The 16,048-nt window shown below is 37.4% G+C and overlaps 1 protein-coding gene across 2 annotated transcripts; it reads right to left on the bottom strand.

Annotated features, from left to right (window-relative positions):
- Positions 1–506: 506 nt before the first annotated feature.
- On the bottom strand, positions 507–14,961 carry olfm3a (olfactomedin 3a). Of its 2 annotated transcripts, none has more exons than XM_079862949.1 (6): positions 11,094–11,357; positions 6,092–6,235; positions 3,962–4,117; positions 3,535–3,754; positions 2,682–2,788; positions 507–2,506 (listed from the first exon to the last, which is right to left on the bottom strand). In XM_079862949.1, the coding sequence occupies exons 1-6, from the start codon at positions 11,160–11,162 to the stop codon at positions 1,829–1,831; spliced, it is 1,374 nt and encodes a 457-aa protein (XP_079719075.1). In that variant the 5' UTR covers positions 11,163–11,357; the 3' UTR covers positions 507–1,828. The 2 variants fall into 2 exon arrangements, with proteins under 2 accessions (XP_079719075.1, XP_079719076.1); XM_079862950.1 differs by lacking the exon at positions 11,094–11,357 and adding an exon at positions 14,845–14,961 and having other exon boundaries at positions 1,291–2,506.
- Between the last annotated feature and the right edge of the window lie 1,087 nt (positions 14,962–16,048).

Genomic DNA, 16,048 nt, shown 5'->3' with positions numbered 1-16,048 from the left:
TTAAATGAAACCTTATTTTAAAGTGTTACAACTATCTCAATGCAAATATACTGTAAGTCTAATAGGATTTACAGTATATACAACTATTTGTGTTTCTTCTACTGGCAAGTTATTCCAGTAGGCTACAGAAGAAGGTAAAAATGGGTCTAAAAATATCAGTGCAATGATGGAGAATAGAAATAGTATGGCATCCCACTGAGTTTCTCATTTTTTTTGCACATTCTCTGGAATTTAAAATGAGTTGCAATGTGGAGCACAATACACTCCACTGCCTTAACCGAAACTGTCAGGTGACTGCTAAAAAGATAATGTGAATATCAGTCTGTATTGGCTTTATCATCTGATAAAACAGTATGAAATATTTATATTCATATTGATATTTCTCCTCTGCTGAGCCAATTAGTTTTATGCATATTTGTGAAATAGGCCTCATTATAATGTGGTCAAAAAAATACAAAACTCTAATGGACGTTTTATAGACCCACAGGAAATTGTGACTTCCTAATGCAGGGGTAAAAAAAAAGTTATTTTTAATAAATAAAGAAAAAACAACAACAAAACCCTATTGTATAGCTCCAGAAAATTCAAAATATAGAGCACAAGTCTCTTTTATGAATTTTTTATGTCTAAAAGACATTATGCTGTATAAACCGTTACAGACTTTTTTGGGGGTGAACTATTCCTTTTAAGTGGTTAAATATTTGGGCATTATAGGCAATAAAATGTTGAGAAAGTGTAGAAAAAATAACAATTTAAATGATCTAATTAGGTTTGTAATTGAAACTCTAAACTCCAAAAACATAAAAAATAAAAAGCAATTTAAACTTTATGATTGCAAGACTATGTTGTAGGCGAATATTCATAAGAGATGCACTGGGCGTGATGGGAGGAAACAGCAGTAGTAAATCCCAGTGGGTGATCAATTCCCGGCGTTGAATTGATGGTGGTAAAAGTGCATTTAAATTCCCAGTGCCCTAGCAGACAGGGAGACTTGACACAGACATGAAGGGAGAGGAAATTGCAGAAAGGAGTTGGAATCGTCCCCTCCTTGCTCCTGTGCCCTTGATCTTGATTGAAAATGCCATAGGACAGCATTCAAAGTCATCAAGTGAGAAGGGCTGCCTGTAAATTAATGTCAACGCAACCGCATTCGGGCTTGTCACAATCATCAGCAAATGACCTCATTATAACCCCCGTGAATTCGGGCTGAATTCCGACGAAATTGCACTGTGTCGCACATGGCACCTTTCTGTTCTGTTGTTTACATTTATGGATGTAGATTTGCGGCTTCATTCCAGTTGATTTATTGTTTTGTTCTAGATTTAATATAAAATATTTCCTCTCACAGTGACAATGAATGTTACAATCGTTTACATAGGTTCATATTCAGAGCTCTACAGTTTGTACAACTAAACTTGACACAACAAGATATTACCAGGAGAGTCTGGGCAAATTAATGTTGCCAAAAGTACATCACTATATAAGAAAATGGGATTTCTGATATACAAATACCACGTAAAGGATGGCAAAAGAATCAGACATTCATGCAGTTGAGCAATCTGTGGCTCACATTGTGAAATATTGCAAGTAAGACCTAACTTTCAGAGCAGCTATGAGAAGATGAGTAAAATAACAAAAATCTTTCTGTTTGTAATGGCGTGGCATCATCAAGTCTTCATGTGTCATCAGTCCTAAGGCGAGACGATGCTCAATTCAAATCACAGTCTATGGTGAAGTAAAGGCAACATGTCTCATTAACATTTGGGAAAAGAACCATGAATGCGTAGAAAATAACAATAAATTCAATATCCATACTGTATACTGTCCATTAGGAATCATCTTCGGTTTTGATGACATGAAAAAGCGTGACGTTGAAAATGACCTGATGTCCATTGTTCCAGGCGTAAAGCGCCCGTTCTCGAGCGTTGTAGTCAAGCATGGAAATGTGAAAGTACTGGTTGTGGAATGGGATGTCCATGTACTCGTACGTCGAGGTCTTTGTGTTGTAGGAATAATACACCTTGGCTCCGGTCAGATGGGAATTGGTGATGTACAGCGTGCCGCAGATCATGAAAGACTCGCCTGCGTTCCTTTTGGAGTATTCCGTGTTCCACGTCTGGAGAACCTCCAGCGTCTGCGGTTCTAACTGAGAAATCACAATGTTTCCTGCATTCTGATTGGTGGCGTAGACAGCCCACAAACCCAGCTCATCCGCCATCAGGTCGATGTCCGAGAAGCCTCCCCAGGTGTAGGGGTAGACGTTGTGGAAGCCGGCGTACTCCAAGGCACGCTGGGCAAGAACCCGTCCGGTCTCGAAGCTGTATTTGACAATGATGTTGCTCTGCTCCTTGTTGTAGTACAGAGAGCCATTATAGACCACATGGTTGGTTCCAGCCCATTTAAAGGGAAGGTAATAGGTTCGCGATTCCTGACCGGAGATGAAGTCTTCAATACTTTTATACTCTCGAACCACCTTGCTGTTGGTGTAAGTGTCCATGTACCAAATCTGTGGGAAAAAGACAGAGTGAGATTGAAGTATGTAGATGAGTGGCTCACTAAATTTTTTTACACCTGGTGGAAACCGGTTGTTAGCAATCCTGGGAAGGAAGAAGATTAATCAGGTATATGTCAGAACATTAATCAGCTTGAAGAACATAGCGCCGCCCCCCTCCAGAACTCACCCGGTTATTTCTTGGAGATGCTAGAGGGTCGGTCATCCATGCGCCAAACCGCGTCCCAGATGTCTTTATCGTCACAGGGCCGGTGATTTTCATTAATTTCCCACATGCTATAAGAATTCCAAATTAATATTCTTTATTTTTAACATCATCATCATCTCTTTTTCAAATGGCTGGTTTCCTAGAAGCAATTTCATTCCTTTTAAAGACTTGCTTTCGGTGCATGTAAAAAAACAACAGCAACTTTTAATGATGTACTAGCTTAGTGCATCCAAACCCCAACGCTAGGATGTAATTATCAGAGATATTAATAACATATTAGAACATCTGTTGAATTTGCCTAACTCATTCATATTGTAAGGCTTTTTAGCACTTCATCATCAGAATCACAGGTGTTATGTGAAGATTGTTGAAAACACATTGTTATTTAATTGCCTTGCTTGACGTTCACTAAGAGTAATTGAATATCCGATATGGACAAACTGTAGCTGGAGGTCATGTTTTGCTTTGGGCAAGATATTTTTTGTTTTAATTGAAACATTACTCTGCAACTTTCTTTTACAGGTTGTACTATAATACACTTTAAGCAAAATTCCATAAAATCAAGCACAGCTGAGCCTGAAACCAAGTTAATCATGTTTGGTTAACCCAAAGGTTCAGCCAATCATAGCAGAGGTTAGTTACATATAGAATTTTGACAGATACAGTAGCAAACACAACCCATTTACTGTAATTCTAATATAATGTAAAATGATATGAAACAGTGGAATATGGCCCCTTTAAAATGCTTGAACTGTGAATGTAAAAAGCGCAGTAAATTCCGTCAGTACTTACGATAGCTGTGGATTGTACTTACTGAGTTTGCTCATGCAGTTTCGTAGACGGCTATCCAGGCTGAGGACTCTCTGATAGAGCTGCTCATAGTCATAAGCTCCCAGCTCCTCCTGGATGCCCGTCAGCACAGCAGAAAGATTCCTGATTTCCTCTTTGAACTGAGAGATCAGCTTAGCATCTGTTTTGTACTGCTCTAGCACAGGAATCAATGGCTGGAGTTCATCCATATGATCGTTCAGCTCCTGTAGACACACACACACACACACACACACACACACACACACAGGCTGTTATGCTTTATACAATGTTTAGTCGTGAAACGCATGTAGTTCTATTATAGGCCTGCATACGTTTAGCGTTTTGACATAACACATACAAATATTCATGCCCAATGCTGATGTTTGCATTTCCAAGCAGCAGATCTTTTGTAACCTAATAAAAAAACATACCTTGAAGTTTCTAGCCATTATAGTTTTCCTGTCTTCTTCAATTTGCCGGAACTTGGTCCGTAACCCTTTCATTTGATTTTCCATTTTCATGACATACTGGAAATCGCGCTGCGTACGCAGATTCAGGACTTCAATGGACTGAGACATGTTCTGCACCTGCATCACAAAAGCACAAGTTAAGAAGTAGGACTACACTAGGGGTGGTTCTCATAAAAAAATAACTGTTTTCAACATTTGATAATAAGAAATGTTTCTTGAGCACCAAATCAGCATATTAGAATGATTTCTGAAGAATCATGTGACACTGAAGACTTGAGTAATGATGCTGAAAATTTAGCTTTGCATCACATGAATTAATTACATTTAAAAAAAAAAAGAAAATTTACAAATAAATGCAATAAAATAAACGTTTGCATCATGCAGTAAACAAAAAATCCAATTCATATGTATAATACTTTTTTGTTTGCTTTGCTCCTTTTGACCAGCCACTGGTCACCATGGACATTTGTTTTATGGAAAACAATACATTGCTTGAGCGACATGAGGGTGAGTAGATGAATTTATTATTGTGTGAACTATCCCTTCAACTTCAACGGATGAGAAGCACTTTCCAAAGACACATTTCTTTGCATATGTTATGGATAAACTGACTACAATTAATGAATTTTTAAAAAGGGGCTGAGAAAAAAAACAAAACATAGCAGTCACTCCAATCTCATGGTGTTTGTCCCCATCAAACTGTCTGATTAGCTGCCTTGACTAGGGCGTGAGAAAAGTGGAAATCCATGAATCATGAATGAGATGGAGGCCTGGGATTTCTTTTCAGGCTATAGGGAAAATGGATGCGTTAATAAATGTACATATCAATATTAACGGCAGTCAGGCTCCCGTTGAATTGAGGCATGTATCATTTATCATAAAATCAGGTATTAATGACCTGCATAAAATCAGCCTCTTGTGAATGCAATGGAAGCACACATGAGTGCTATTGCTTTTTCCTTTGAGTGTGTGTGTGTGTGTGTGTGTGTGTGTTTTAAAGGTCCTAAGTGGGAATGAGAGTGACAAAAGAGGATAAAAACATTGGGGGAGGGGAATATGTAATGTGTGATTGAGAGACCGAGAGAAATAAAGAGCAAGAGGACAAGTGTGTGTGTTTGTTTATGTCAGTATTAGTGGTGAGCTGTACAGTACTGTAGCTCCTGAAATGTGAATCCCTGAGGCAAAACAGTACATTAGTTGTCGACACAATATACACTAGCCAAATGATGCCTGTGTGTGTGTGTGTCTGTGTGTGTGCTGATAGAAAGAACAGAAGGCAAGAAGAAATGCAGAGTGAAAAAACCTTGTGATATTACAGGGCTTTGCAATATTTTGAATATTCACATTATATTCACAATGCATGTGCTGACAGTAGGTATTATTGTATAGGTAATTGGTATTACTATATAAGAAACATTGTGAATATCATGATTTTAATGCGCCTGTTTATTAGGCCATTACATTTCCGAAAGACCGTCCGAGTAGGCTAGTTTTGCACCCTTTCATTAGTATGAGAGTATGAGAACATTCAGACAAAGAGTATTAAATATCGTCAATATTCAGTTGCAAAAATGAGTTGGCAAGTTTCATTTCCATGAATATATTTAGGGGAAAATATAAATGTGTGTATATATACTACCTTGAAAAAGTTAGGGGTCAGTAAGATTTTTATGCTTTTGAAAGAAGCCTCTAATTTGAAACATTTTAAAATGTAATTTATTCCTGTGATGGAAAAGCTGAATTTTCAGCATCATTACTCCAGTCCTTAGTGTCACATAATCTATCAGAAATGTTAATATGCTTATTTGGAGCTCAAAAAATATTTCTTATTTATAGAATTTTTTTCTTATTTTGCTGCTTAATTTTTTGTGGAAACATAATAATAGGAACATTATTCATTGAACATTATTCATTATTCATTTATCTGAAATAGAAATGTTTTTTCTTATCATTGTAAAATTATTTACTGCCACTTTTGATCAATTTAATGCACATTTTTGAACGGTAGAACATTTGAACATTTTGTACGTATATACATATGTCGGAAAAAGAAAGAAGAGAGATAAAATGTGTGTTTATTATACGTGAGACCTTCTCCAGCAGCTGTCGGAGCTGTCTGCTCTTGGCATCCCTGGAGCAGAGGTTTTGTTCCGGTGCGACCACTGTGCAGATACAGCGTCCGTCTGCATCCTGGGCCGAACTATACACCTGCCATCCTTCCTTGGGACCAATTGTCTGTAGACACACACACACACGCTGTTATGCTTTAGTTATGCTGTTATGCTAAGGAAAACTAGGGCAGATGTCAAGATTTTCAGTGAATTTCTATCTATTTGTCACACAAATCTATCAGTATGACTTCAAAAGACTGAATATTTCACTTGAGTGATATGGACTGCTTTTATGGTGCCTTTGAGTCCTTTTTGAAGTTTGAAAGCTTTTAATCCATGAAGGAAAAAAGGCATACAGGTTTGTATTGACATGAGGGTTGATAGTAATTGGCTGAATTTTTATTTTGGGGTAAACTGTCCCTTTACTTATTACTGAACTCATTTATTATAATGTGTTGTAGATAAAATAGGGCTTTCAAAGGAACGCCATTTTAAAATCTTTCTTTTGTGCAGCCTTGAGATCACCATTAACAACAAAGCTACGGCAAGATGCTAACCCCCACTGTTATCATGCAAAGGCCTTGTAAACAGTTAAAGACTAGCTTTACCAGTGAAAACAGTCAAGCAGGCGTGCCATTGCAAGTTTCCAAGAAGATTAATGAAATAAATCACTTATTTAGACTGACAAGCCCACACAATAAAACCACTTTTATCTATTGGAAATCTGTCTTTTACTGGACCTGAGAGCCCGTGACATCATAAAGTGGGCGTGTCCCTGTCAGTCACAATAATGCCAGTGTTCTCTCGCTCTAATTCACTTGCGCTATAACTGATCCAATTCCCCAGCTTTGATGTATAATTTGTACAGTCGAATCTGAGAGTTGGAATGCGAGACGCGTAACTGTGCACTCAACGGATACAAGCAGGGCTTAAAAAAATAAACAAAAACAATACAGGGAGAAAGAATTGGGATAGAGAAAAGAACGGATGGAGAAACGATAAGGAGGTTTCGAGGATTCACCTGAGAGGACAAACTGATAAGCTTTCCCTTTGAAGACAGAGGCATCCCATGTCATACATGCATGTGCACACACTGAATTTACTGACGCCCTCCCTGACTGCCTCTGCCTCTTCTTTTTTTTCTACCTCTCTGTCACACATTCTTATTTTCCCCCACTCTTCTCCTCTCTATATGTTTTGTATTGCGAGTGTGACATTGCTTTTATACATCAGTAACTTACACAATATGGGCAGTTAGGCTACTTTGTTTTGCTCTGCCAAAGAAAATCGTTACAAAGGAAGCCGAAGTAACACAGTAGTTTTGTTTATTTAATGATCATCATTAATTTTGAACAAATCAAATGAATTAATTGAATGATTGAATTGTCATTCCTTAATGAATGTGTGCTTGTATTGAATTGGTTGAATGAATAATGACTAGCTCATAAAGATGTCCACTTGTGTTTTGAATGAATTGGTTCAGTGAATTGATTGACCCCTCAAAAATACCCTTCTGAAACCTAAAATGACAATTGAGACACCCTACGGTCTCATGGACTTAATGGACACTCGCACACGGCAACCATTGTAAGACCGAAAGTGCATATGAAGTGTGACATTCAGGACAGGGCCTGGCACTAGTTTTTCTAAATGAACTGGTGTTTTTTGAATAAGTCGGTTAGGTGTATAATTCAATGACTCACTCATAAAGGCAGTCATGTTTCGTTGAACGACGTGGTTCAGTGAATGATTACTCGCTCATAAAGATGTTCACTAGAGTCGTTCCTGAATGAATTGGTGTTTTATACGACTCGCCTATGTTTCGCTATGCTGAAAGTATGCTCAAAGTACCACGAGAGCGACTGGAGAGCAGATGGTTCCGTATGCTTTCGAATGCAGTCACTGGTATAAAGAGTGACTAAAAATCCCCACACCAACTCAAAGACTGACAACCTGTCTAGACCAGTAGTGGAATTGCTATTTTGCGTTGCAATATTTTCTGTAATAGAGTCATTTATAATAAATGCAGTGTAAGGTATTTATGCACGTACAACATCAGCAGTATCTTAACAAAGCACAAAATGATGGATTCTTTTACAGTCACCCAGAGTACAACATTCAAATCCACTTCCATTTATGTTTGTTGATGAAAACAAATCGCACCCACCATCAATCCAGACAGAGAAATGCCAGATATATCACTATAACTGGACAGAGCGTGGAGGAACATACATTGACCACACAGGTACTGATGATCATGCCTTTTAAATGGACTCGCATTTCTGTCCTGATGGTGGAAATCATCATATTTGTATGCCCATGTCTGAGATTTGTACTGTGATATTAAATACACAGCAGAGAAAACAGCCCTCCTATCTTTAGTTCTCATTATATTTGGCGGTCATGCTTTCGATTTAAACAACACCTGTTTGAAAATTAAAAGAGAAGTTGCGATTCTTTTTTTCTTTCTCTTTCTTTTCACTCTTGCTTTCTTGTTCGCCTCTGACCTCTAGACTATATCTCAATATCTGAGTACACTTCTGAAAGAGAACGAGGCATAGAAAGATAAAAGGAATGCTTTCGTTCATTATCAGTCATCTTCTCAGCGATAAATCCGTAGAGTAATAAGTGAGGGTGAGGCAGTGTTCGTGCACAGCAGATTTATTATTATATTGTTCAAGTATGGTTTATTTCATTCATCATATGCACACGTACTGTGGTTATCAAACATCGAGTGACATTCATTCGTTATTTGTTGTTTGTAATGTTCAGATTAGAAAATTAGATAGTTAGCAAACATATCTCCTGAGATTTCATAAAGTCAGATACGCTTTGCATATCTTTTATGAATGTCACATAAAGGTAAAGGTTACAAAATGGTGTTTTTGCAGACATGTAGTATAATACAATTTTTGGTTGCCCAAAGAATGTTTCAGTGAACAGTTCTTACAAGAACCATATTTTCTTAGTTTGAAGAACATTTTAATAATCTAAAGAAGAATGCTCTTTTTTCCACTAGAAAAAAAACCTTTTGTGCAGTGGAAAGGTTCAGTGGATGTTAAAGGTTCTTCATGGAACCATCAATCCCAATAAATAACCTTTATTCTTAAGAGTGTATCCTATATGTATCTTATAAGACACATAATGTGAATAGATCAATACATTACTGAATCGGCTTTTCCATTCAAAGTCATTCAAAAACTTGCTAGAAAACCGAACACTGAATGCTAAATAAAGTGAAGGTCTGTATTATTATGAATCCCTCCACTGTCATTAGAAAGCTGTACCCGTAGGTGTGTAATGCAATTTGTCACCATAAAAAGCGCATTTCAGCACGTCAAATTAATCATCATGAATCACTCATCCCACAAGCAACAACAATGTAATTAGAAGCCCATTACACTACCGTCCATTCATTTTAATAGACAAACAGCCCTCTTTCTTAGAGTCTGTGGGGGTTTTGTGTACTTTTGGACCTGTGACATTTTGTGGACTTCATATGGTGAGGTCAAAATGCCAGCATAGAAGTACAAGCGATGTTATCCAATGGTTAAACAAATTGTTCATACAAAAAGCAATTGTCTGTCTAGTTCATGCAGACATACTGAATGTCTGTATGTGATTAGTTCACTTCAGCACCACGGCGGTGTGGACAGCTCCTGTCCGGCTAAAAATGACTAAACACCTGAAGCACATCTCCACACTCATTTTAGCACTTGTTACGTCTCATTATGGTGATTTTTTTTTTCTGCAGTACTGTCTTAAAATGAAAATGTCCTGCAGTTTTCTTTGATAACATTGATAACAAAGAGATAGCAGCTTGATTAAAACAAATCTGTAGATTTCATGACAATGCTATATGCAGACTGTTTATATATTTTGTTAATGCCAAAATTCTAAATAGAAAAGACTGAGTAAATCCAGCAAAAAGCAGTTTAAATCGGCATACATTTTCTTGTGGTTCATTCCCATTCGTCCCCTTACCAGTGTGCACTGGGGCGTAAATAATTATAATTGCGTTGTCTGACCATTTGCCAGTTTTGATTTTGTTGTCACCAGTTGGTTTCTGTGCTGTCGCATTTTAGGTATTCCATGCGTGTTTGTTTTTTTGTCACATGTTTATGTGATGAGTATTTATGTGTTGTCATTAGACAAGCACTTTGCTTTCCAACAAAGGGAACAATTTGCTTAACATCTGATACAGCATCATCAGAAATATTTGTACTTAATTAATCTAATTACAGATTAATTCATACTATTCATTAACATTGAAGTTCTGTTTTTGGCAAAAAGTAACTTCAAATTAATTTGTTATATTTTATGTTGTGCAGTTGCTCATTTTCAATTATTCATCATTTTAAACATTGCATTTAATTAATACTATTGTTTGTAATCTGTCATCATTTTATATGCTGTATCATTTTTACAGGGGCAGCAAGTTATTTAGCTTATTGTGTTGGGCAGTGGACCAGAATTGATCAGTTCACCATTATATTCACTGGCTGGTAAAATCATATCATAAGCATATGCACTGTATGAATCCACACTGACAATGAAAAAAAAAAAAAATCTACAAAATTCATATTTCCAATGCTTATAAATATTTGCTGCATGTCCCTTTATCTGTTTGTAACTCACTAATGCATTCCTGGAAAACATCTGGAAAGACAAATGGCTCTCCATGCTTGAATAAACCAAAGTTTAATATCTGTGGACTAGTTTTATTTTCCTCCAACACGTACATATTATATGATGCATAATCCTGAGAACTCCAGTGTTAGAGGACCCTATATGATATTATATTAAATAATTATATTAAAAAATATAACTTTGAGATTTCAGATTTTTACCCATTTTTATTCCCTACTACGGCATATGCAATCTGTTTTAAATAGATCCACATAGAGAGAGAGAGAGAGAGAAATCAAGTGCATTGCATTATCTTGAAATCTTTTAGCTTGCAACTCATCGCATCAACTTACCATGGATGGATACAGTCCGAAGACAATGAGGAAAAGCAGGGGCTTTAATGCACCGAACAGAAGGATCATGCTGTCACGTCTCTATCGCACTTTTCTGCCGTTAATATCACGTCCTCGGTGTGGCAGATGATGCCCGAAAAGAACAGGGCGGATTGATCCACATTCATTACCGTGCAGCTCCACCGCGCGAGTGCCCGCGTGCAGCCATTACTGAGCGCGCGCTGTCCAAAGTTACGACCGCACGCGCATGAGGGTTCAGCAGACAGCGCGTGAGAGCATCCAACAATGCCAAGGCGAACTTAACAGCGGATGTGACATCATTTGATTATTCCAAACGTTAACTTGTTGAGCAACGGTGGCGAGTGAATGCAACCACTGTACCGTTCCAATGCATGCAACACTTGTGAGCTGAAGTGGTCGCATGTGGTGCTTGGAGCAAATGTACACGGCAAAAGTTCCATCTCCAATGCATATAGGCTACAGTGGGGTGCAAATATTAAAATACCGTTGTTAGGTTTAGAAAAAGAAATGTTTTAAAAAAAATTAATACAATAATAAAAATGTAAACGTAATTCAATTTTATAGAAGAAATGTTAAGTGCAGTATTTTTACATTTGTAATTTAAACGCAAAAGAATGTAAAAAAAAAAAAAAACTACCTGAACTGTAACTTACCTTAACCATAGGCGGCTACTGTAAAAACTCTACTAAATTTGATGGGATAACGTAATTTTACTGTAAATTGCTGGACATTTTTTTTCTCTAAGTTAAGGAATGAAATGCCTTAAATAATTTATAGTCAAAACATTTAATTTATGAATACATGTACTTTTAGTGTAAAATATTGTTAAAGTTGTTGGTCTTAAAAGGTAAAAGGATGTTCCCAGATGTCCCTGCTTTAAGCATTACATTTGAGATATATATATATATATATATATATATATATATATGTGTGTGTGTGTGTGTGTGTGTGTGTGTGTGTGTGTAATTATTGTTATAAGTTATTAACATTGTTGTTTTATGCACTGTATATGATCAGTTAGTCATGGCGACAAAAAAAAAATCAACAACAACAAAAATTATATATATATATTTTTTTTTTAATTATTGTTATAAGTTATGAACATTGTTGTTTTATGCACTGTATTTGATCAGTTAGTCATGGCGACCAAAAAAAATTATATATGTATATACACTCACCTAAAGGATTATTAGGAACACCTGTTCAATTTCTCATTAATGCAATTATCTAATCAACCAATCACATGGCAGTTGCTTCAATGCATTTAGGGGTGTGGTCCTGGTCAAGATAATCTCCTGAACTCCAAACTGAATGTCAGAAGAAAAATGTCAATAGGAAAAAGAGGCTACAATTTGCACGAGCTCACCAAAATTGGACAGTTGAAGACTGGAAAAATGTTGCCTGGTCTGATGAGTCTCGATTTCTGTTGAGACATTCAGATGGTAGAGTCAGAATTTGGCGTAAACAGAATGAGAACATGGATCCATCATGCCTTGTTACCACTGTGCAGGCTGGTGGTGGTGGTGTAATGGTGTGGGGGATGTTTTCTTGGCACACTTTAGGCCCCTTAGTGCCAATTGGGCATCGTTTAAATGCCACGGCCTACCTGAGCATTGTTTCTGACCATGTCCATCCCTTTATGACCACCATGTACCCATCCTCTGATGGCTACTTCCAGCAGGATAATGCACCATGTCACAAAGCTCAAATCATTTCAAATTGGTTTCTTGAACATGACAATGAGTTCACTGTACTAAAATGGCCCCCACAGTCACCAGATCTCAACCCAATAGAGCATCTTTGGGATGTGGTGGAACGGGAGCTTCGTGCCCTGGATGTGCATCCCACAAATCTCCATCAACTGCAAGATGCTATCCTATCAATATGGGCCAACATTTCTAAAGAATGCTTTCAGCACCTTGTTGAATCAATGCCACGTAGAATTAAGGCAGTTCTGAAGGCAAAAGGGGGTCAAACACAGTATTAGTATGGTGTTCCTAATAATCCTTTAGGTGAGTGTATATATATATATATTAAATAATACGAGATTCAACTCTAGTTAAAGTCACTAAGTCAGTTTAATATAATTTAAATGAACTGTGGAACAATGTTGAAATGGCTTCTACAGCCAATTTAATTGTACTTAAACTTAAGGCAGAAACAGAACTTAGCTTTTTTTAATGAGATGTAGTATCTACACATGTTTATTTTGTCATGGCTCATGGAAAGGTTAATTTGGATGAATTTTTAATTCATCATGTGGCCTTCTATATTAACACCCGCCTTTTTAGGGTGATTGTTCTAAGCAGATTTTAGTTCAAGTACATTGGTATATAAAATAAGAATGTTAATGAAATAGATGCATGTAAAATATACAGTTTCCATGTTTTATGGGGATGTTCCATAGACATAATGATGACCAGGATGACACACACACACACAGAGAGAGAGAGAGAGAGAGAGAGAGAGAGAGAGAGAGAGAGAGAGAGAGAGAGATAGATAGATAGATAGATAGATAGATAGATAGATAGATAGATAGATAGATAGATAGATAGATAGATAGATAGAGAGAGAGAGAGAGAGAGAGAGAGAGAGAGAGAGAAAAAAACATTAAATAATATACAGCATCCTGAAGTTTTAAAGATGCATGCAAAATAGATACTAAACACCTTCCCAAACCACCCACATCTGTTGAACTGATATCCATGAGGGAAGTATACATGAGATTCATTGAGGCAAAGGTGGTTGCTCAACACACCTACTGCCAAGATATTTTTTTCAGTATGACACAGTGGGTATTCTTTAAAGACCTGGTCATACAGATAACTACTACTTCCTTTCTTTTTTAGATGAATATAGTTTTTAACCACCTTCATTTCACTCACTTTTTGTGTGTGCAAATTTTAGACTCATCAGTTAATTATACAGCCAACAGCATAATTAGTCCTTATAGTCTGGTCTCATGTAGAGCATGTAAAAGCCTTCCATGAGTGTTAGCAGCTTGGGTAAGACAGCAGCCCCAATTCAAGCTAATAGTTGAGAGCTTATGTGAAGAGTGTTGATTTGCTTTCAGGCTCATATCCTGAGCGGTATTATCTTATGAAAAGTTATTGTTTCTCTAGTTAATGAAATAATACAAATTAAAGTTATGAAAGTTTTGCAGCCGTACATGGTAATGGTTGTCAGATGATTTTGTTCACACACAGCAAATCCTCATCACGGGCAAATTATGCTCGGCAAACAATTTGAGTTCATCTCTGGAAGAGGGTCTTGTTTGAGGATGGTAAATTGGAGAAATTCTCATCCGGTGTTTATTTTTTACGCACAGCCTTCTGTGAGGAAACAAAGTCAAGTGTTTGAAAATGAGCTTTTGTTGAATCTTTCTCTGCATGTTTATGTAAAATATATTGTAATTCGCCCTTTCATATTTCACTTGCATTATTCATGAGTCTATCAGAGGACTCTTTACTTTTGCTAATGATCAGGAGATGGTATTGTTACTTACAAATTCACCTCCTTACTTTTGTACACTCTCATACTAATAAGGCTAGGATGTCGGTTCTCCTGGTCTGCATTTCTCTTGCGAATGTGTGTTTGTGGTGTTTTTTGAGAGTAGGTGTGCATGTTTTGTAGTAGTCAAGTGTTAATGAGCCATCGAGCACCTGAGCTTCCCACACCACCTCACCATCGCATTAATCTCACTTGCCCTCCTCAATCTTCTCTTGCTCACCCATTCTCCTTTCCATGTGACTTGGCATGGCATCTTCTTTTCTCTTTCTTATTTCTTATTGCTTTACTCAAGAGTTCAGTTGCTCAGCAACACCTGCTGATGGCTCCGACATTTGTGAGTTTCTTAGTATTTTGTTTTACTAAAAGCTTAAAGGCATTGTCTTGTCTGGTGGTTCATTACAATGATCCATATTTGTCACAATTATGTTCTGTCTAGTCTGCACCTGTTCTTGTTAGTCCCTGATTAGTTTACCTTTCTCCACCTGTGTCTTGTTAGTTTCCTCATTTTCTCCTTTGTATTTCTGTTCAGTCCCTTGTCGGTTCTTGTGTCTGTCCTGCCTGTGTTAGTTTCAATAAAAACTGTAGTTACCCTCGTCTTCATCTTGTGGCTTCAATGACCACAACAGTGCTTTTTTTTTTACACTGTCTTTAGTGTGTAGGCTTTCTTTTTGTTCATGCAAATGGTTTGCAAAGTTACAAAGCACAAATCCACTCCAAAGGGAGTTATTATTCTCTATTTCAGTGTGACTGTGAACCGTTTCTGAACTCCCTCAAAAGCCTCAATTGTAGTCTTGAGTTTTCATCCAGGAAACATTATGTCACACTCACAATATTCCTCAATATTCTCAATTTAAATAGTTGGCCAAGGCAGCACTAAAAAGGGGCGATGCCTGGTTGAGTTTTGTCTGTGTTTAACTCCACTTTTAGACATACTCTCACAAACTTCCCTTAGCACTTCACCTCAGAGGAATCCCCACCATTTTGAAGTGCGTTCAACTTCGTCAAGTGTGTGCGGGAAGTTTATTTGGACAGACCCTCTACTCATCGATTTTGACAGAGGGAGCGAGTCTGCTCAATATGTACTCAGATCCATAGACCACAATGCAGCACGATTGTGACGTCACAGCTGATCGCGCTTAATTTACCCCCACACGACTCTATATGAGTTATTTTCACATTTAAACGCATAATACTTTTTACACAGTCATAGTTTATTGTATTATTATAATTTTCGGATGGAAGTTAGTGAGGGAAGTGCATTAGTGTTTAAAGCTGAAACTCGCTGTTATGCAAAGGGGAGGTAGCCTGGGAAAACCCAGACTACTTCCGGCGAATTTTAATTCTCTCTCCAGGTCAGGATAGTCTGGAGAAGAGCCCATTCAAAGTAATTTCTGTGCCGCCGAAATCGCGGCACCAATCAGAAA

This window comes from Squalius cephalus, assembly GCF_949319135.1.
Source record: "Squalius cephalus genome assembly, chromosome: 25".
In the NCBI taxonomy this organism is placed as follows: domain Eukaryota; kingdom Metazoa; phylum Chordata; class Actinopteri; order Cypriniformes; family Leuciscidae; genus Squalius; species Squalius cephalus.
Note: the sequence above shows the minus strand (reverse complement) of the source record. Positions and strands in the feature narration are given on the sequence as shown.

Coding starts and splice junctions, on each gene's coding strand:
- olfm3a (XM_079862949.1), bottom strand. CDS start 11,162: ATGATCCTTCTGTTCGGTGCATTAAAGCCCCTGCTTTTCCTCATTGTC. Junction 3,755..3,961: donor TAATGGCTAGAAACTTCAAG/GTATGTTTTTTT, acceptor GTGTGTCTACAG/GAGCTGAACGATCATATGGA. Junction 2,789..3,534: donor AAACTGCATGAGCAAACTCA/GTAAGTACAATC, acceptor GAATTCTTATAG/CATGTGGGAAATTAATGAAA.